Source organism: Chroicocephalus ridibundus, chromosome 5, assembly GCF_963924245.1.
Source record: "Chroicocephalus ridibundus chromosome 5, bChrRid1.1, whole genome shotgun sequence".
NCBI classification, from domain to species: domain Eukaryota; kingdom Metazoa; phylum Chordata; class Aves; order Charadriiformes; family Laridae; genus Chroicocephalus; species Chroicocephalus ridibundus.
Window position 1 is genome coordinate 54,981,727 of NC_086288.1, and position 23,093 is coordinate 55,004,819.

At 40.4% G+C, this 23,093-nt stretch overlaps 1 protein-coding gene across 4 annotated transcripts in view; it reads right to left on the reverse strand.

Annotated features, from left to right (window-relative positions):
* The window catches only part of TBC1D14 (TBC1 domain family member 14), a 74,119-nt gene that overhangs the window by 30,147 nt on the left and 20,879 nt on the right, over positions 1–23,093 (reverse strand). For 2 of the 4 annotated variants that reach the window (XM_063337232.1, XM_063337233.1), the window contains exon 3: positions 20,021–20,141. In XM_063337232.1, the coding sequence (XP_063193302.1) occupies positions 20,021–20,141 (121 nt within the window). Of the gene's footprint in view, positions 1–3,847; positions 3,999–4,056; positions 4,097–20,020; positions 20,142–23,093 lie in introns of those variants that run through there. The other 2 variants (XM_063337235.1, XM_063337234.1) reach the window with 2 other exon arrangements.

Below are 23,093 nucleotides of genomic sequence, written 5' to 3' on the forward strand. Positions count from 1 at the left end.
TTTGAGTTTGTAGTATAGGCACTGACACATTGCAGTAAGACTAGCAAAGAGGCACCAAGATGATGGGTCTGGAGCAACTGACGTACAAAGAGAGGCTGAGAGAACTGGGTTTGTTCAGCCTTTAGAGAAGGCTTCATAGGGATCTTTGGTCAACAGCAATAACAGGATGGTGAAGGCCGAGTATAAGTCTCTAAGGCACGTGTATAAAGAACATGAAGACAACAGGCACAAACTGCTACAAGGAGGATTCCGGTTTTAGGGAAAAAAAAAAAAATCACTAAGAAGGTACTCAAACACTGGGAACAAATCTCCTGAGATGTGGTGGAACCTGCAACCCTGAAGACGTTCAAAGCTCAGGTGGATGAGCCCTGGGAAGCTGGTCTAAGCAGACTCTGCTCTGAGAGCGGAGTTAGCCCCTCAGAGTTCCTTCCACCCTTAATTCCTGTATCACTGTGATCTACATTAGGGGACCTGGCATTACATACTATTTTTATTTTTCCTACAAATACTGTTTTGGAAGAAAATGTACCAAAACCATGACCTAATGGAATAAAACAACCTTTACAAAACTCCCATCCACTCCAAAGCTTGAAGTACTATAGCAAATGTTAAGTATGCAAAGTATCAGTGATATACAAACTACAAACATGGTCAGACAGTCCTACAGAAAAACCAAACCCATATTATAGATATTTTTACATTCAACTTTGTAATGAATTTTGACACTTACAAAAACCATCTGCTTTCATGCGTAGCTTGCTTATATCATTTATATTAAAATAATAATTTAAAAAATAAACCATACTGTGAAAACTAATCATCACAAATGAGCACTATGAACACTGTTCCAGCCATGGACTTTTTCCCGTTAGCACAATCAGCTCCTCAAATGGTACTCATTTCTTTCTTTCAGCCTAACCTGTCCTTGGGCAACAGATCCAACCTTTCCAACACATTCAGAAACTAAAACGAGACCCCTATCACTTCTAGAAAGGCCTTCTTCTCCAACCTCATCCTAAAAAAAAAAAAAATAAAATAAAAGGATGGATGAAAAACACACATGAATGCAGAGCAGCAGGTCTGTTGTTTTCTACTCTGTATCATACAATTTAATTCTAGTTCAAGCTAGTTCTGTGGGACTCATGGGGGCACGTCTGTGAAGCTCTCAGGACACAGAAAAACCCTCTTTTCCCTTGTTTGTTATCTGGGCACTGTCTCAACAATCAATCCTACAATGCCAGCATTGCTGTGACGGGAAACACTGTCATGAATTTGGAATGTCTGCCTCATTAATGCTAGCTAATACTGCTATGCATGACATCAGTTTGAAAACAAGGAAAAAAAAAATCAAGAAAAATGTATTTCAATTACTCAATAGTACTTAGCTTTGTTTAGTAAAGGGATAGTGCTCATGCTGACAAAGCTGTTGACTAAAAAAAAAAACAAATGAAAATCCAACAAGAAAATAGACAAAGAAATACAGTAAAAAAAGTATTGTGATCGACAGCATATTCAGAAAGCAAAGACATTATTGCTGCATTAATAACTCCTTGCAAGCAGCTGACGGGGACAAGTGTATGAGTGCACCATCATAACATGCTTCAGCTGCACCATCAACTGCAGAGTATATCCACTGTGCTGACAGGAATGAAGTAAACAGCTATTCTTTCCCCTAGTTGCTATTAGGAGACTGATTTGTTTATTAGCTATTTTTCACAAATTAACATAGTCAAATATTAACTTCTACTACCGCTTCTACAGAGAAGGTGAACCTTTTCCCTAACTCTAATGTTTTTACCCCTTCAAGACACTACTAGTGAAAGGAAAAACATCTGCCATCCACACGAAACTGCTAATATGCAGAAATAATCATATATTGATCTCCCTAAAGCATCACAGATTTTGACATTAAAACACATGCACCCAATGCTTATTACAGTAGAAGTTCCAGAAAAGCTGCCTAATTTTGTCTAGCAAAAATTATTTTGGGGGTTTTCTTTCATCGAAAGCCAACTACAGAGCAAAATTGCTTTTGAAGGTGAGAAAAACTGTACACACTAGGCTGCAATGGGGATTTTATTCCATACAGCAGAATTAATTTGGAAATCTCATTCACCTAAGCACAAAGTTTTCCGGACCAGCACTACGTATATCATTATTCTAAGAATTCCTTAGTTAAGGAATTATTTATTGTGTTTTATTTTGGAATATGGGCGGCTAGTTACAGTATTGGCATATTAGTACAGTTATTCAAACCTCTTAAAGCAACAGCCCACCCTGCATTTCAGCAAGTATTCACTGACGTGTTCTATCCAGCACTACCCTACAGTAAAGAAGCCAGAGCAGCACAAAAATGGGAGTGGCACATTTTATCAGATTACAACTATGAGCCCTTTGTAGTAATTTCATCCTTTTCAGTGGCAGACAAAAAAGAATAAAGATGTCTGCTAGTGACAGTCGTTATCTACAAGACTGTTTTTTAATAAGGGAAAATTAAAAAACAAACAGAAAAAAAACCACTCCACCCCCCAAAAAAACCCCACCAAAAATTCACAGAAGAAAAAAAGCTCGTGAAAATGATCTTTTATTCCAGTAAGAAGAGAATGCAATTTTGAACAGAGCACAATGTACGATACAGCAATGAAGCAGACTGAAACCTCCACAAACTCATATTAAGAGTACCTGCTGACTGAGCAAGTAGAAGTATTTGCACACACAGGCATACTGCAATTGGCTGAACCACACACAATAGCTCATTTTAAGCTTTTTCTTAAAAAAAAAAAAAAAACACCAAAAAAACCCAAAAAACAGACACAAATCTCTCACAGGTACACAGTTCACCATCCATTTAAATCCTATACTGTAATTAGGGGTTACTAACCTGATATGGTTGTAAATTAATTTTAGGATCAATTTAGGATGAGCTGATCGTTTACTATTTAGAATACATCCTTATCACTGAGATCACTTAGGCTTTCTTCCAGATTTCGTTTTAATCTATTCATCATTCAGCCACAATAGCTGAACTCAGGTTTGAAGATGTTCTAAGAGAGTGTGCTGTAGATTAAAGCCCTGATTTTAAAAACGCAAACCAACCAAACAAAAAACACACACCCCTGAAACCAAGTTTTAATTCTGGGTGGAACCCGACAGTTTGCAGTTGAGATGCAAGGAGCTCAAGTTGTGGAGATCCTCCGCAATTCTCTACGAAAGAGAAGCTACCCTGCAAAGGGATCCTAAACCACCGCCAGGGAGAAACACCAACAACCCAGCAGAAGGCAGGGCAAGCGCTAAAAGCCCAGCTGGGCTAGCCGGGAGAGGGCTGTGTGACTCCCCACACGCACCGAGCCTCCCCGGGGACCGGCACCACGGCAGAGCTGAACCTACACTAACACAAACTGCTCTATCAAGGTCATCTCGTTTTGGCCCCGTTTGTCTCAAGGTAACCACTCTCCGAGGAAGCCGAACATGAAATATCCACGCTGAGCGCCCGGCTGGCAAACGCCTCGACTGCCGCTGCGTGGCTAGCAGGCTGGCACGGGACGGGAGCCGGCCGGCCGCGGGCACACCCGCCGGTCCCAGCCGGCAGCCTCCACGCTGCTACAAGTCCCAGTCCCGGGTGGGCCCTCACCGCCGCCTCCCACCCCCGGCGGGGTCCCCCCGGCCCGCCTCGCACAAAGGGGATGCCCTTCCCAGCAAGCTGCTTCCCTGCCGGACCCGGCGAGGCCGTTTCAGAGCGGACGAGGCTGGCTTGACCGATCCGTGATGAAGTCCGCGCCCACCCCCGCGGCTCCCCCCGACCCAAGCAGCTGCCCGCCCCCACACCATTCCCCGCGGCCTCACTCACCATGAAAGCTGCGGTCCTTCACAGGCGGCAGCGGCGCCAGAGCCCCATGCCCGCCCCGCACCGCGGGCCTGGCTCCCCGCCGCGGCGCCGCCCGGGCCCGCACGGCCTCGCGGGCCGCCCGCCCGCCCCGGCCCTGCCCAGCCCAGCCCAGCCCAGCCCAGCCCAGCCCGGGCCGCCCTCCGCCCCGCCCCGCCAGCCCCGCTAATCACCCGCGGAGCCGGCGCGGCCGATCGGTTCTCTCCGTCTCGCCAGCGCTGCCTGAGCACGCACGGCGGCGGTGGCCCCGGGCGAAAGGCGGCGGCGGCGGCCCCGGCGACGCAGGCGCCTGCCCTGCGCGGTACCGCGCTGCTCCGCCCGGCACACGCTTTCCGCCTCCTGTGCCCCTCGCCCCCAGCAGGCTCTTCCCAACCCGCTTCCGATCTAGGTGCGAGATGGACCCGTGTCCAGAAGCTCCGTTATCTAACCCCGGGGAGACGCCCTCCACGGAGACCCGCGGGTTACCCCGTTATCTGTTCGTCTGGGACCGCCAGCTCTCCGCCCCGCAGCGCAGTACCGAGGATTCCACATGCCTTAGTTTCACGGACTGGGAGTCGCCCCTGCCAGGCTCCATCAAGGCCTGATCCTGAATCACCAAACGTGCAGCAAGGACCAACTCGAAACCAACCGAAGCCGCTAAAGTATGCCGCTTTCAAAAGGTGGCTTTGCAAAAGCGGACATAACTTATTTTCTTAAAATTGCTGTCTGTTGTATCAGCTATTGTGTTGAACCCGTGACTTCTCATCTGATTCACGGATGCAGCGACACTGTCCCTGGAGGTGTTCAAGGCCAGGCTGGATGGGGCTTCGAACAGCCTGGTCTAGTGGAAGGTGTCCCTGCCCATGGCAGGGGGGTTGGAACTAGATGATCTTTAAGGTCCCTTCCAACCTAACACATTCTATGATTCTATATCAAACGAGGAACAGCTCACCATTTAAAAGTATCTCCATTCCTGCCGCTGCCAATTAATTACAGACATCTGCCATCCAAGCATCTAGTGTCAGAGCACAAATAATTACCACAGTGGCAAGTCAACATAGCCCATGAAAAGCACTATAGCCTCCACTGCCAATGTTTTTTCTCAGAAGTAAATTATCACACATATAAAAAAAAATATGTAAAATTACAGCTATTAACACAGAAAAAACTTCAGATCACAAGAGCAACCTTAGGTGGACAATAGTATTGCTGCGGTAAACCTCTGTGAGAACAGGACGATACTGCAGCTCTCCTGGACACAGGAAATAGCCATTTGTGGATACACAAAAAGAAGGGCTCAATCAGTTATGCATTCTGCAGAACAGATCGGGAGAGAGTGATGCCTGGTGACATGGGAACGTCCTTCTCTGGGTGAAATGCCAAGTAGGCTCTGTAACTCAAACCACAGCTAACCACACATCACACACATGTTTGGTAGCAGTCACTATTTTTAGGCTGCCACAATTATAAAAGTACCTGAGGCTACTCCAACAAGTTAGGCACAAGCTTTAATTACATGATATTTTTTTCCACTGGAATTCCCACCTTATTCAGTATACAAGATAGGAACTGTACCAGAATCGCACAAGCAAATGGAAAATTATTTTTTCCTGGGTTTTGAGTCTGACTGCTACCTAAATATTGCGTCAGTATTGCTTCACAGCTTTCTACTGCATGTCTATCTGTCCATCTGCAATCTCTTGCCTTTTATTTATAAAGTGTTTTAACAGATAAATTCAAGCTGGCACACACACCCCCAGCACTTCACTGCCCTACGTTGCCCTTCCGGCCCCTCACACCGTTGGGTTTTTTTTGTGCCACCATAAGTAGTTGTGTGACTGTACAAGACACTAGGATTGGGGAAATGATACTGCCAAAAACTAATCTTTTGTTTTGTTGGATTAGTTTGGTTACTCCAGTAGCGTCTGCTGTGGGGCAATGTAAACATGGAAGGAAAAGGAAGGAAAAGGAGCCAGCAGCCGGGTGTTTCTTTTGGAAGCTTGGAATGGAAACAGCAGATCATTGTGATGATCTTTTGGGTCAAGAAACTAAGACTTGGTTCTTGATATGGCTCCAAGCGATAAAGTAGTAATTTTAATGGCAGCTCTTACATATATCATACAACTACGGTAATCAGAGAACTTAAGGAGACTGACACCTCAGGCAAAGATGGGATTATGAGAGTATCCTTCAAAACTTAACAGAGAGAGAATACAAACTGCTGAGCTCAGACATTAAACTTTCAAACAGCTCCTTAAGGGATATGTATGAGGGCTTTTTAATATAACTCCAAAAGCAGTACAGAACTATTCTGAAATGCAATTAATTATTACTGATCTGAGAACCTGAGAAATCTGAGTTGCACACACAAACCTGCACACTTTGCCAGTGATCTGGCAAGTTCTACAATTAATGGTTCAAGAACTATCAGCCCTACGTGCCTTACCCATCTCTATATATATATAATCCTCTTACATTACAGAAAGGATACCACAGCAGAAAATAGAAATGTGATGACAGAACTTGACTGAAATAACGTTATGTGCGCGAAGTTTTATCTTCCACCAGGACATCCTTCTCATCTTTAGTACCACAGTATTCTCCTGTTCCATACTCGGGAAATTAAGAATGCTTAAGCAATGTCAGGATAAGAGATTACGGCCAGTTCACATGAGGAAAACCTCACACTACCTATTTTTAGGTATCACTTCAAATGCTCTGAATTTCCCCCTTTTCCCCTGAAAAGCATCTACTTCTCTCCTCTGATTACAGGTGATATGGAATTTGGGCTTGCAACTTTGGTCCCATACAATCACGCTGAAGTTAAATGAATAAAATAATGCACAAATCTTCCAAAAGGTTAACAGTAAAGAGAGAACTAGAAGCCACATACTCTGCTTTGCAGCCCCATGCTCCAGCCACTGGACTATTTTAACAATTTTTACATATGTGTAGTTTTATAGCATTGTATTTTGAGCAATGGAGACATCAAATTAAGGAACATTTAAAACCTGAGTCTAGATAAGGCCAAGTTAGGCCTTCCAAGAAAGAATAAGTTTTCCTGTTTCGGAATTTGTCACCTCTAGTCATGCCAACGTGTATCAGATGGTTCTCACCCTCAGGGTTCTTATTTCATTTGTGATATATGTAAGCAACTTAAATGCTTTTTGGTTCATATAGAGTGACATGCCTTATTAAAAAAAAAAGGGGGAGGGGAGAACATGAATAGTTCCCTGCATTTGAAGTACTCAAGAGACAAAGCACACCTATGAACCATGTGGCTTAAGAACAGCTTTTTATTGCCAAATGTAGGATCTGTAATTAGATGGTGCAGCATACTTTTACGAGTGACTCCAATATGAGTCACAGTAACAAAACCCCCCCCACCCCTACTAGTTAGAACACTGAAAAGGATGTAATTTAATCTGCACATACAGACTTGTGCAGTTTCCCTATATACTGATACTATCTGATACACTACCGTATCAAATGAGTGGAAACATCTATAAGAAAGGCTTCCAGCAGGGCAAGCATCTGGTAAATGCTTGAGCAAGAGAATACAAACTAAATGGTTTTGGGTTTTGTGTTTTTTTGGTTTTTGGGTTTTTTTGTGGGGGATGAACATCTGCCAGAATAAAATACTGCAAACACCTGTTTTCAGCGTTTTCCTTAAATGTCAATTCCAGAGACCGAGATTACACTGGATATGGACTTGATGTAAAAACAAAATTTTACATAAACTGTATGTCTGCTCGCTGATCTCTCCCCCTCAATTTTCTATAACCTCAGCACCATACCCTTCCAAGTAATCTCTCAGCCACTTTTTCTTCTGACATTTCACATTAGTGCTGATGTTGCAGGAAAAAAACGACTTATCTTTCCTATCTAGTCTCAAATAACATGCTCTTCAGCCTGGCTGAAGAGCATGTCAGAACTGTCCCCTTCATTCTCAGTAAGACACAGAAATAAAGAGGACTCTCCACATCATGTCACCTTCATGCTGACACCATTCTGAAATGGCCAAAGCATCAGGTTAACTCTGGGATGCAGGAAAGGAGTCACAGGCATACAGCGTTTTATCTTGCATGTTCTCAAATCAGTTGCAAATACGACCTCAAATACTTGCAATCTTCAAGACAGCATAAAAGCCACCCAGGAATGCCATCTACTTTACAATGCACAACAACTCATTATTATGCCATTCAGATACCCACCACAGCACACAGTTACTATTTTTGTTTGCAAACAGCTGTCTATGTAGGTAAGTATGAGCAGGCTTGTATTTAGCTACGTGACTTCAGTACCTACACTACACTAGTGTGAGAAAAGGTAATTCACTTGATACTTTTAACCATATTCCACTTCCCCCCTCTTTTTTTCAAATTTTTATTCTGCTTCATTATCAAAATTTGTGCATCTCTAAGGATCTCTGACCTTTTAAGTTTTGATACCTGTCTGCCCTTAGAAATGACAGAAAACCAAGGCGGTAAGTCTATTGCATTAAGGCCTTTTTGAGTGTTTTTCTACATCCATGTTTGCTTCTCTGATCCCTGAAATTACCCTTGAAGCAATTACTGGTGCCAATTTCTTACATGTCTAATAAAGGCTTCTTTTGTACTCATACTGGTGCTGCGCTTCATATTATCTTTCATCATCTGTTCAGAGTGGCAGACTCTCATACATTCTGTATCAACATTTAAATTTTCCAGAATATAGTCATCTTTACAACTTAAGGTTCAGTCTTGAGGAGAAGAGATTCTAGCTTTTTAACACAAATACAAATAAAATACACGGAGGAAGGCAACACACCTTCATAGTCTAGCTTAAAGCAATGACTATTTCCAGGCTTTAATATTAATGAAATTGTTTCCACTGAACTTTGTCATGCTAAAGAGACAACTTCTCAATGCAGCAAAAGAAAATTTTTATGTGGAAATTACTCACAGGCACAAAAAAATGTGTAATAATATCATATTGAAAAAAATGAGATCAAATGTCCCCTGCCTGTGATTCTGTGAGAGAAAGGGAGAATGATAACATAAAATTTGAAGAAATATTTTCCCAGTCTTTCTTCAGAAAGACACTTAAGGAAAAAGTACCAGTCTGGCTTTTAAAAATCCTTACATCTGGATCCTCAGGGTTTCTAGTAACACACATACAGTGACTTCATTCATTTTGCAGAGCCAAAGAACATCAGCTTTCTTTGTTGTTGCAAGTGAGCACAGCAAGAGTTAGCCTTTCAAAACCTTCACCTCCCCCACTTCTTTAGTTTTAGATGAAGTTTGAGATGTATAAACTGGAAGACAGACAAAGAAAACCTTCAGGTCGGGTTTCTTGGAAGCTTGCTTCTGTTTAACACAAAATTAACATACTGAAGTCTTGCAAAGCTTTCTCAGTTGATTTTACATTTTAGCAATGCAAGTTCTAGTCTCCTCTTAGGATAGGCAGTTCCACCACATGCTAACTCACCTGCCTTTAAGGATTTATCTCCAGCTTTGCTTCACAGTAATGTTTTGCCAAGTGTTTGTGCAATGCAACATTCAAAAGTATACACGCCAGTATTTCCGGGCTCACTCTCTACAGACTTCTATTTTCATTCCAAAACCCATGGGAAGAAGAAAAAAATCCAAAAGCCACCCACATGTTGCTTATCAGCACACACAGTGAAAGGTTACCACACTGAAAAATTTACTGGCTACAAAGATGTAGGTGTTTCAGTATCTATCTATAAGCACTACAGACACACAAATGCCAGCTACATGTTACGTTCTCATTTAACAGCAAATGAGAACAAACTTCCACGAATATATCAGGTCTTCTGAATAGTTGTCTTCCCCGGCCTTGAAATTTTGGGGGTAAGAAGAGCTAGAATCCTCAAGAGTCAAGCATTTCTCCATGAAGTTGTGGCTTCCTGCATTTAAAAATAATTTTGTGCCATGTGAATTTATATTCCATCTAGAGCTAAGCATCAAGTTGTGCTACAAAGTGACTGCTTCAATTAAGACAGACAAACTTTATGATTGCACTGCACAACTGTACACTTACTGCATTTCCCCTAAAGCATACCACTTGCATTGAAACAGACCCTTCAGTAGAGGCTAGCAGCTGACATTTTTACTGCAATAACAAGTGAAAAAAAAAAGCTTATACTTCTATCTATTTAGTATCTTTATTACAGAAAAGAGGTACCTACTCTTAAACACCGCCTGTTAGACCTATTTAGGATCCCTCCAGCTTTTGACCAGGACAATATATGAGGAGTTTTACAGAGTGATAAAGCTAAAATAAAAGCTTTAAAACTGGCAAAGGAGGGGGCAGGAAACCATCTCACTTCCTTTCAAAAAACACTTTGTAGCTTGAAATAACTGTTAAAACTCATACTCAAAGCCCTATCATTTGCTATTAGCCTAATGCTCGGAACATATTCTGTGCTTTCACATGTTCGTAACATAAGGGAAGAAGTTCCAAGAGCATCAAAAACAGCACCTTGGCAGCTAGACTCCGCTAGATTACGATACCTGGGTGAGTCATATTACATTCTTTTATTATTAAAATGCTCAAAAACAATCCTTCTGCCGTAGTATTAAGTTACCCTTTCATTTACTGTGGATGGAAGCTATTACTCTTGCTTTATCTGTTTAAATATGATAGTAGATTTGTTTGAGGCAGGGAATTTTCAAGTTAGGACAAGGGCAACACACTCTTTGCAGAGTAATACAGCCTACTGAATTGCTGAATAATCTATTTAGTACATTTCTTCTTATTGGGGGAAAAAAATAATATATTTTAGGACTTTATCAGTGACAAAACAGGTTTCCTTTCTTTACTTATTTTTATTTACTTTCACAAAAATTAGACGCCCTTTATATATGATTACAATAAAATAAAAATATTTAATTGGATCAGAAGGAAAGACAAGAAATAGCAGTGCTTTAAGGCAACTTGCAAGTTTTGGGTTATAATTCTTAAGTGGGAAAATTAGAGTTAAACCTTTATTTCCAGAGACTGCAACAAGAATAGGTTAGGTTTAGACTAACCACAGTTAACTATGCCTTCTTGCACTGCAACTGCACTTTTGTTTCTTTGTTCTTAGGAAAAGGAACTCAGACACACCATGACTGATCTAAATCCTGCTTTTTTGAAGGCTGACAAGTAGAAATGAATCCAGAGGAGGAGAACAAGGGAAGTGAATCATTTACACCCTCAGAATTCTACTGCAGAAGAGAAAAAATTGCACTAAACAGTTTATAGCCTAGAACACTTTAAAGTGTGAAAAAAGTCCACATGCAAACAGCCACCCTGCCACTGACAGCTATAGCCATTAGTCACAATGATTTATCACATGATCTGTCCAAAGAAAACTCAGTACAAGCAAAAGACAACACTTTATCCAAAACTGTAGATCTACCTCCTGCCTCAATTAGCAGCCAGCTTCAACGAGCCACTTCCTCTTCAGAAGGCCCTGAATCGTCCATCTGAATACAGCCTAACACATGGTTAAGGCAAACGCTTCAAAAAGCTCAGTATTTTTAGACAATTGTCACCCATCAGCAGAGGGTGAGAGGAAGCAGAACACATGGTGGCAGCTAGCCACGCTGCACGGCTTCCATCTGGGGTGCTCCTGCACACGGAGCTGCATGAGAACCTCCACACACCAGCAGTTGGGTGACTGTTCACTGGGTTGTGGGTTTTTTCCTGGATAAAATATGCTGCTCTCAACAGCAGCTCTTATCACTGCCTAAAGCATGGCTTGTAGTAATCTCTTTCAGTATTTCTTGCTGGGTGCTGTTGCTCTGCAACCTTTTTCCACCTAATATGTACAAGCCAAAAAACAGGCTTTAAGTAAAGTGATTTTATTAATCAACAAGGATTATAGCTTACCAAAAAAAAAAAAAAAAAGAAAATCAAGTGAAGATCAACTTGAATGGTAAATGACCCAAATCAACTGCAAAGGTTTTTCTTCAAGTACTATTATAAGCTTAACTATTCATCCTGTAAAAAAACATCGCCTATGAGCCAAGCAACGTATTTGGCTGTTTTGAGAGCTCATTTTCACTTTATCATATGCTGCAGAGTAAGCCTCTTAAGTACAATTGATTTTAATTAACTAGACTGTTGATCCCACACATAGTCATGATCTAATTATTACAGAAAAACCACTGGTAAATCATGTTGATTTATTTCCTGTTAGTGCATCACTCCTAAAAGAAAGCCTGTTGTATCTCCAGCTGATGACAGCCCAGTTGGGAAATTTTATCAGTGGTACCAAAAAAGAATGACACTTTCCATCTCCCCCCTCATTGAAAGAAGCAAATACAGGAATGATTGGAAAAAAAAAAAAAACAACAAAAAACAAACAACAACCCAAAATTGTTTGGTAGGAGGGTGTGGGAATACACTGCTGGCAGCTTGTATGACAGAAGCAATATTGTATTAGTGTGATCATCAGGCTGAACAATTTGATTCAAATGACTCTGCTGCAATGGTTAAGGGCAGAATAAGCAAGGTGTACTGAAAAGCCTGGCTATAAGCTCTTATGCTGCCACTTCACCTACCGCACACCTGCAATCTGCTCCTGCGGCCTCGCACACACAAACTTGTTATCCACAGCTGCACATAAACCCCTGTAGTTTTCCACTGCATCTTGAGGTGGGCAGGCTGTTTTCATCGCTGGTGGCTTCATGGCCGGAATCCAACTCCCCAGCAATTTGTTTATGTGAATCCTTAACCTTGGGGGGGGGGCGGGGGGAGGGGGAGGAAAGAAAGAAAAAAGTCCACCCCCCCACCAAGAGAGTGCACTATGGCTTTCAGAACAGAAAACCTTTTAAGTTTGGGAAGATGACAATCCCTAGGTTAAAAATCATAGCTACTTTTTATTATTAAGGAATTGCCATTAGAAATTTAAAATATTCTGGTATAGATTGTCAGCAAATGAGATCATAAAGTATTTAGACGTGAATTATGAGTAAAGATTGTTATCGACAAGCCTCAAGTGTTATACATGCTGAATTTTACTGGTATTGAAACTCAAAGAAAATGAAGACACTTCATTGAGCTATTATTGGAATTCATAAAGTTAAACTGAACGGTCTTCACAGGGTCACAGTATATTTGGAGCGGAAAAAATTACTCACTGATTAAAAAAAATGGATTTTCATATTACAGAAAGAGACATACACTGCAGAAAAAAAGTAATTTCACTTAAGCTACTCCTTTGGGTAAGACAACTGTAACATGTGTCTAAGATATAGCTAAAATCTGACTTTCCTCTATACACATTTGTCCTGATTTGAGCGACAGGACTAACTTCTCTTCTAATGCTTGGGAAAACTGGACTTTTAGAAAACTCTAGTGTCTGAATTCATGAAAATATTTACTTTATAGCCAGCTAGGCTACGTGGGATTCAAGGTCTCGGTGTTTCCAAGCCTTGCCAGGTGCAGGGATGAGGAGAAGCAAGACCTGGGCACTTGACCCACACTGGCCAACAGGATTATTTCATACCATGAACGTCACATTCAATGTAAATTAGAAAGTTTGCTGTGCACTCTCTCTCTCCCTTGATGGTAGTGGTCCAGAAAACTCTTTGCCTCAGCGCTAGACCCCTGAGCCCTTCCCTTCCTCCTGAAGCTGTTGTGCTCGCAGTGTCCAACATTTGCTGATCACTGCTGGGAGTGCACAGCATCCTACTGATAGAATTGGCTGAGTATAATCCTCGTATATTTTATATTAGTATTGGGATCAATACTAATGCATTTTTATATATATATATATATATATATATATATCAATACTAATGGGTCTTTAGTATTGTTGTTAATTATTTAGTCTTATTCTATTAAATCTATTTATATTTCAACCCCTGTATTTCCTTGTTTTCCCCAATTCCCATTCCCAGGTGGGAAGGAGTCATCGGGTAATAGAATAATTGTATAAATGACAATAAATTGTTATGGATTTTCTCAAACCATAACAATATTATTCTGTTAATACACAAGGTCTTAACTGGCCAGTTGCAAACAAGTTCTGTGAAAACTAGTCACATGAGGAGACAACCAAATGATACACTGAGAACAATGTTACATCTTCTTGAATTTTTAAAGGAATTTCTTTTTCAAGAGCATTCACTAACAAAACCACTGGAGGGTAGAGGAAGGAAGTTGCAAAGATATGGCATTTACATCTGCTGTTCTTGCCAATCCTGGAAAGAGCTCCTGAAAGGAAGAGTGGCTGCAAAGCCTAGCTCAGTTCTACAGTCTACTGGAAGGGAAGAGAATCTAACTTTGGTTATTACTTTCAGTGAAGTAACTGTCATCTGACTTTTAGTGCATTTTCACACATCAATTACAAAAGCAACTGACATAACCAGTTCTGCTCAAGCAGGATTCCTAAAGATAATTGATACAAAAAAATGAATCATGCAAACCTCCATTGTACACATACTTCTAGCTTCTCAGACGAGATTACTTGTTCTGACAACTTTTAAGCTTTAAAACATTTACCTGGGTAAAAACTACATATAAAGCCTCTGGTGATGATGCAAAGCAATCCAACCTTAGCCTATGCCAATACTGACTCTTCATTGAAAGAGAAACATTCATGTATACTGTCAGCAGTAAAAGTAGGCCAAACACCGACTTTGCTGGAGTGACTTTAATTCCCACATTGTTAAAATAGATTATGATGCTATGTCTTACATATACTAGTTGAACAAGCGAGTGCTGTTAGAAGCTTTTATAGGATTTAAGAAAAGGTTTATGTGCTCAAAAACCTGTCTGTCCATTCTTTTGGTCAGAGGTCAGACAGAAAAAATGTTACAGCTCCTTAGAAATTGTGTCTGGCCTCAGTTGTATATGTACTTCTTCATCTGTGGTATAACAACATTCAACTTATGAAAGGCAACCGATGTTTGAGGGTCTCAAGTTTTCATTATTTATTTATTAAATAGCAGGCCAGAAGGAAATAAGAATTGGTATTTCTAAGAACAATTGTTAGCCACTTCACAGTTCAATTACTTCCCCCCCCCCTTTTTCATGCTTTACATAAACAGCTTAAAACTGCATACTATCGTGCAAATTTCTTTCAGTTCCAGATGAGATTATTATGGGGAAAGTATCAGAACAACATACAATATGAATGTATTTAAAGACTATTCCCTTCATATAAGTTTAAAAAAACATGTGCACTAACATCCTTATCTTTCAGAAGACTATGTTTGCAATTAACATTGCTCATCTCATTCTGGAAAAAAAAAAAAAAGGTATCAAAAGATGGAACCATGAACATAATGATGAACTCACTATAGGAGCCTACAGCCATATTCATGGGATAGTCACAGGGCTCTAATTAGTGACCTGGCACAAAGGATTTCTTTGATGTCTGTCCAGAAGCAAAAGCAGCTGATTTGAGAAAGGATTGCTTGGTGGCTCAGTCATCTTAGTTACTGGGCACAAAGAGCTTCATACCAAGCAGGTATGATCGGACAAATTTCCCTAGGTATGTGAAACTTGAGGACAGACACAAACAGAAATTGATAACCATAGCTACTGCTATGGTCAGGCTATTTTGTCGCATCTTAGATAATCCAAAGGACCTCTGATAGTCTAAACAAGTTACATGTAACTTGAATTTTTATTTTTTTTTCAAGACAGAAAACCACAGTCAAGTAAAAATCACGTTGAAGAATCTATCACCTTTCCTCTCAGTTGCCTTTCAGAATTAACTCTGACCAAAATGTTGCTAACAGAAACACTACTGAAGAGTCTCTGTAGTCAGGCAGATTGATTCTCCTACAAACTATGGGCTAATGAGTATTTTACCACATAGACAATAACATCATAGAATCATAGAATGGTTCGGGTTAGATGGGACCTCAAACATCATCCAGTTCAAACCCACCTGCCATGGGCAGGGACACCTCCCACTAGACCAGGCTGCTCAAAGCCCCATCCAGCCTGGCCTTGAACACTTCCAGGGATGGGGCAGTCACAACTTCTCTGGGCAACCTGTTCCAGTGCCTCACCACCCTCACAGGAAAGAATTTCTTTCTTATATCTAATCTAAATCTACCCTCTTTCAGTTTAAAACTGTTGCCCCTCGTCCTATCATTACACTCCCTGATAAAGAGTCCCTCCCCATCTTTCCTGTAGGTCCCCTTTAGGTACTGGAAGGCCACTATAAGGTCTCCTTGGAGCCTTCTCTTCTCCAGGCTGAACAACCCCAATTCTCTCACCTGTCCTCACAGCAGAGGTGCTCCAGCCCTCTGATCACCTTCGTGGCCCTCCGCTGGACCTGTTCCAACAGGTCCATGTCCTTCTTGTGCTAAGGATTCCAGAGCTGGACGCAGTACCCCAGGTGGGGTCTCACCAGAGCAGAGTAGAGGGGGAGAATCACCTCCCTCGACCTGCAGGCCCTACATCACTGTGAACAGACAATTTTCAGGAAGACCTGGACTCCGTGGTACGAATAAGTTTGGGTTTTTTCCCTTGAAAAGAATCAGTAAGTCAAGCCTGAGCAGACAGAGAATGGAAAGGCTCTTGCTCAATAAACAACCACTGTTTCAAGCACCAGCAGCACCAACAGATGCAGGAACTGGAACACGAGAGACAGGGTCAAGCTCAAGAGGAAGGCACAGTCTACATCTCCACCCTTTCCCAAACTTGAGGCATCTCAAGTAGCAGTCCCTCAGAAGCCTGTCAGTTTTCTGTCACCAGCAAACAGGCATGAAAACCTTTAACAGGGCACTAAGTATCTCTTCAGTACAAATCCAGATGAATACCCAAGAGTGATGAAAAGTTAGTTACAAGGGCACGCCAACGCACAATTCTTTTGTTCATCATGTCAGCAGCACAAAACATTAGAAATAAGTCTGTCAGAGCACTGAATCCTATGAATGAAGTTAGATAATCCTGCACATACAGAAGACAGAAGGAATAAAGTGTACTATGGGAAGGAAGCAATACCCACGATAACTGTGGCCAGCAGCACATGGCAACGTCTAACTATTTCTCATCAAGTTTTCACAAGCCCAGTTGTGTAATATAATCAGAAATTCATGGCATGAAGTGACAGGTGACTGCTGCTACGAATCACTATGTTAGCTCAAGGGAGCAACAGACAGCAGAGTTCAAAATCCTGCTGATTTCTCATGACGTCAGAAAAACTGGCTCTCCCTTTTCTCCCTCCAGTTTGGTTTTCTTGAAGTGTACAGGAAGGTACACACAACGCTATGTTAAAAGAATACTTAGATTTTTAACTAGTTTCTTCTGTCTAGGTGGCATTTTCCACTCAGACTGTGTGCTGTACACACTTCACCATATGTAGAGCTGACAGAATTCAATTAACGATTATGATGTTGCCATCAATGTTCGGGGCTTTGCAGGTCCCTGCACAGTCCTCAAGCAAGACCCAGCTCCCATACTGACAAGTCCATGTAAGAGTGTTCCATAATGTTTTCCATGTCTCTTTGCATAAGACCACATGCAAGTTATGAAACACTGGTGATCAAAATATGGAGTCTCGAGCTCCAAAACAGTCATCAACCGTGCATCCCCAAACAATCAACTTCTCAGGGCACCTGGTGTCTCTAGTGGATTTCATATAATGCAAGCATAACTCCCATTGCACTGAGCTTTAAGGAAGGCCTCAGCACATCTGGAAAGAAAAATAAATTAAAGGAAAAAAAAGCAGCCCAATTTCAAGTAAAGCATATACAAAGTGCAGACAATTAACAGTCGCCTATAAAAGAAACAGTTTAGGCACCTCTTCAGTGCATACCTCCAAATTCTTCAATACATGAGATAAGGATCTTTCAAGCACCTACTCTTCTGGCCTTGGAAATAAAATACATACCTCAAGGTAGAAAAAGACCCAGAGTATTTATTCTTCTGGCCTAGTACCCTTTTTTCCAGAAAGAAGGAACTGGTGTTGGCCAACAGGCATCATCCCAATAGCCATATGCTGTCAACTCCTCCACTTACACATATGCAGATTCTTTAGGCACAAATCAAAGCGATAAAAGCATATCTCTAAATGGGCAAAAAACTCTGCAACACAAGTGCCACTTTGTCATTGTCAAAGCAACCTGTGAGGGGTAACCTAAATTGAGATGTGCTTTTGGGTGCTGGTGAGACTGGGTTAATTATTTACAGCATTACCCATGCCTCAGAAATTCTGCATGTCAAAAATAACTTCAGGAAAGCACCAAATAAATTAGGAAAGATTAGTTATTGCTATCCAAGAGGCATTTCAGACTTGCAATCTTGCCAGAAACTCACTAATGGTTCGATGCCATACTACCCAATTCTTTAATAGCTACTTTTTTCTAACAAATTTAATACAACCATTCAATGTTGTAGTGTTCTGGGAACACTGAATACTCATGATGCAAGATAGTTTGGATCTAAAGGAAAAATATTCACAGTACCAGCAACAACCACAAAATGTTAATAAATGATTTACCCACTTATCAAAGAACAGATGACTACAATAAAATACACTATAAAGTGTCAGAGTACTGAGATTATTAAGCCTCTTCAATAGCGTAATCAAAAAACTTTGGTGAACACTTCGGAACTGTTAATTGTATCAAGACAAGCAGCAGATAAAGTCTGAATGGTTGATCATAGTGACAACTTTGAAAAGCTGCTCGAACTTCACTTAAATTAACAGCCTAACTACAGCTAAGAACAGCCACATGACACATGTGCATTTCCAAAGTACTTTACCCTAAATTAAGCTGCACAGTCCTTCAAATCAGCATTCTCATTTCACACACAGCAGCTGGGTTTGAAGTTCTAACTGCATGGTCTCTCTCCATGCAAACCTTCCTATTCCCTCAGTGGTTTGGACACGGAAGCGAGAACCGAATGAAATAAAACAAAAGCCCCAAACACATAAAATGCCTATATGCAATCCAAAAATCCTAGATCAAGTGAGTCAGACTGAAAGAGGATGATTTCTTCTCGCTGAAAGAGCAGCTCATAAACTACTGACCATGCAGTCGGATTTCACAAGATTTCTCCCCTTGGGAAGGCAGGTTATTTGATTCACTCGCAATGTGCTTACATTTATCTGCAGTACGACCAGTCCTCTGAAATATTATGTTTTCAACAATGTTATAATGCTATACCTTGAGAAGGGATATGCAGAGCAGGAGGAAAGGGATTTTCACTGTGTTTTTTATTCTCTTAGGGCACAACAAGGAAGGCCTGAAAAGATTTTTGTATAACCTCTTCATCTCCCTCCCCTGCCCCCAGAAACGGCTGCTAAAATTTGACAAATTGTGGATCTAACTACTGGCAAATATAAGCAACAGATATACACATAAAAATCCATGTCAAAACTAGTTAAGCAGCAACGAAGACAAGGAGAAACCTAAATTCTTTGGTGTTTATGATGCTTTTAAACCTTTTCTCTATTCAGGGAACCATTTCAATAAACAATTTCAATACATGACCCCTTTTGAACTATACTGAACAAGAAAAAAAAAAAATCACCTTTATTCCATTCATTTATCCTTTACTGTATTATATTGTTCCAACATTTCAAGTCAGTAATCAAATTTTCATCAACACATGGAAAAATCTTAACTCCAAACAGCAAACACTTCAGAAAACAAGGAGTGGGTAAAACCAGCATTCCAGCACAAGTTTCTGGCACTCTACCACATTCACTCTATCTTGAAATTATGTATTTTTAATTACTATTTAAGCACAAATAAGCAAGGCCCAGCTGAACACAATTTCCCTTCAAACAGCACGTTATAAGATGGGTCTGACACACAAGGGCCACAAACCAGTGAAAGCTAGAAAAAGATTAAAAAAAAGATTGAAAGATTTTCAAAATACCTGCTAAGGTTGACTATAAAAACCAAGTACGCATTCATATACTTTGAATCGTCACATGAAATGCTTTATACCAAAGTGGTGTCTGTTTTGATGGAGTACTCAATGTAATAATCATGTAGAACACATTCTTTTGAATAGCACTGCTATAATAGAAGCGAAAAGAAAAATTTCAATGAAGAATCTTCCTTGATACTGTCCAAGAAATGGTGCGCAACTCATCAAACAAAAAGGCTTCACAGTCATATACACCGATCAAACACTTAACTGGCTTCTACATTTACCGCTAACCCTAACGGAGAATTAAACAAGTACCTTTTGTATTTTCTTTGGATCTTTCTGTGAGTTTTCTCTGAGGGGTACTTTTCCAAACAACTTCCATCCCACATCATTTTGTTTTTCAAATCTTGCACTTTGCTTTCTGGTAAACAAATTCCTATTAAAAAAAAAGTTTGATTAAAAAAAAGTTGATTAATTATAGTAAACAGAAAGAAGAATTTACTAATTGCTTATGTATCCCAATCACACATTCCAACTCCTCTTGTGGTTGTGCTGGCAGGCACTGTTTCCCACCCTCATTGACACATTATGCAGTATTTATCACCATGCTAGACAATGGACTTAGGTTAAGTAAGAATTTTTAGTAGATAAAAAAAAGTTTATTTGTAACTTTCTAGAAGTAGCCTTCTGTTTTAGCCTCCCTCTAGATCATTCAGGCTCAAAGTCAGGCTAAGACACTGTATCTCTTGCTGTATAAACATTTTCCACCCACCTGTTACAACACACTACTACCAAAAATAACAAAAAAATTTGCAGACATCATAGTTTTTTTGCTGTATTTGATCTGCTTTCATAAAAGATTATTTTTTCTGAATAACCTTAAAAGCAGCTATGAAAACACATTAATTCTGAAGTCTCTCTGAAATGTCTCAAATTAACCAGCTTAAACACTGAAGTAATAGTCATAAAGTTAGACAAAGCCACTGAAAGTTGAATTATTTTTATTGCTATTGCTAGCTTTTAATCATAAAGCAATATGCCAGACTTGCATCTTCTCACCACAACTATGTTTTTTCAAAACTGGACATACAGTACAGACCAGTCTTCATGCTTTTGGCAGCACTCAGACCCTCCAAGAGCACAACAGACATTCTACACCCATGGCATGCTTGGATTATTAAAATAACAGATTTATTTTTTTTCCCCTACTGTCTATTTCAGCGAATATTCCAATATGTCCAGGTTAGCTCAATTATTTACACACGTTCTGGTAGGTTTTTTTGGGAACTTGACTATAGGCTTTCGCTCCCTCATTTAAAAGGAAAAAATACCAATTCCACTGAGACAAAAGTATTTTTGCTACTTCCATCAGCAGGCAGCTATAGCACCTTCACACCACGGATGCTTCCAGTCTGGCATTACTGCTTTTCCTTACTTACAGTTACTACCTTAATGCCCAGTGGGTTGACCCAGCAAGTACCGATTGTTTCTTATTCATAAAGTGTGGCAGTTTGGGAAATAAAACTATATTGAACTTCATGTTCTAAAAGGGCTGAATACACATCTGCAAGAGGAAAAACATGGACACAAAAAAGTTGTTTTTCCTGGCCGCTTTGGATCAGCTGACATGAACAATATCATAAATACACCAACAGAGATAGTATTGCTTGGAGTACAGGATAAATCTTTAATACAAGGAAAAGAAATGGAGGCACAAATGTCACCGTGCACTGGAATGTATTATAAGGTAAGGGTGCACTGCCATCCTTAAATATGCATATATTTACACAAATGATCACATGCTTCTATATCACAAGGGTACAGTTACCTTGAAACTCAAACCAGGAACAGATTATCATATTAAAAGATAAGAACAAGGTGTTTAGGTACGCAAATCACACAAGTCAGTAACAAGTGCTGTCAAAGCTAAGCAGTAACTATACTTCTACAAACCCCTTTCAGCTTTCCCCTATCCCACACAAAATAAAACATAGTATAAAGATGTAGGGGAAACAACTGTAGGGAAAACACTAAAGAAGAACAGCATGGAAAACACAGAAGCATACTGCTGTGTTTTCCCTCTTTCCACTTTTTTCAAAGGAGGAACTTATAATACTACAGGTAAACTACTGTATCAAAATCAAAGATTTGCTTTGTCTCTACAACTGGCATACTCCGTTTCAGTGTTATCAAGGTCTCCTGTAGCTCATCATTACAGCTGTAATGCTACTTAGAGATTTATAAGCTAACTACAGCATTAATCAACAATTTGACTACACTGCTACCACTACAACTGCTAGTGTTTGGAAAAAGAGACAATAAAAGCAACTTCCAAGAAATGTATCTCAGTTGAAATTGCTTTCTTTTCACCAGCAACTCCTTCACCTTGGCAATAAGGAGAATCCATTCTCTTTGTGTGTTTAGTACCCTGAAAGGCTTCCGCATGTAATTGTCTTCTTACCCCTGCCCAAATTCATAACATGTATGTAAGACAGCCTGAGATGATGGATTTATAGGATCCTTTGAGACAGCAACCAGAGAAATAAACACAAAGAGAGACAGATATTAAGTTATGTTTTTTATATATATATAATTAGTTAATTTAAAATTGAGAAATACCAAGCAAGTTCTAAAATATATCTAAGACTAAAAAGGAAAATATAACAGGAGTAACATCACCAAAACCACTGCAGGTAAATAGGATACACAGTGCAACACTAGCCAGCTGCTCTTGCAAAAGGTTTTGCTTCAGGTTGTTTCTACTTCAGAAGCAAGGAAACTAAATTCCATACCACAAACTGTCTTTAGAGAAAACAAGAACTTCTAGCATCAGGGACACCTGATGATCAGAGCCCCAACAAAGAGGCACACCTGTGTGACAGTTCTGTGCACATTCAAATCCTCTTTTGCAAGTAAAAGGCTTTCACCACAGTTGATTAGTGCTGCAGTAACATGAAAATTAAAGGACTAACAGGCAATTTTCTCTGCCTATCTATCCACACCAGAGGTTGCTACAACAGGTATATATATACATGCAACAATCCCCCCAATCTCCTCTGAAGGATTTTAAGAGCAGCAGTAGGTCTTTATCCTCGCAGCAAAATAAAGATGAACTGGAATGATAAAGTATAATAGCTCTCTGCTGCAAGTGCCTGCGTGAGATGAGCTAAACCTGAAAAGTCAATCTCACATACTTGCTTTCATTCAATTCCACAAGCCTAACTATCTGTTTTCCCTTTAGAGGGAGCATCATAGTAAGTAATCTGTTCTACAGACTATCTAGCAGATGGCATAGCACTTGCTCAGTTCTGTCTGCAGGATTTCCACTGCACGTTCTAGGGCACCTGGCTTCTCTTCCTCTCGGTGCATTATGTCAGGGACTTCTGGA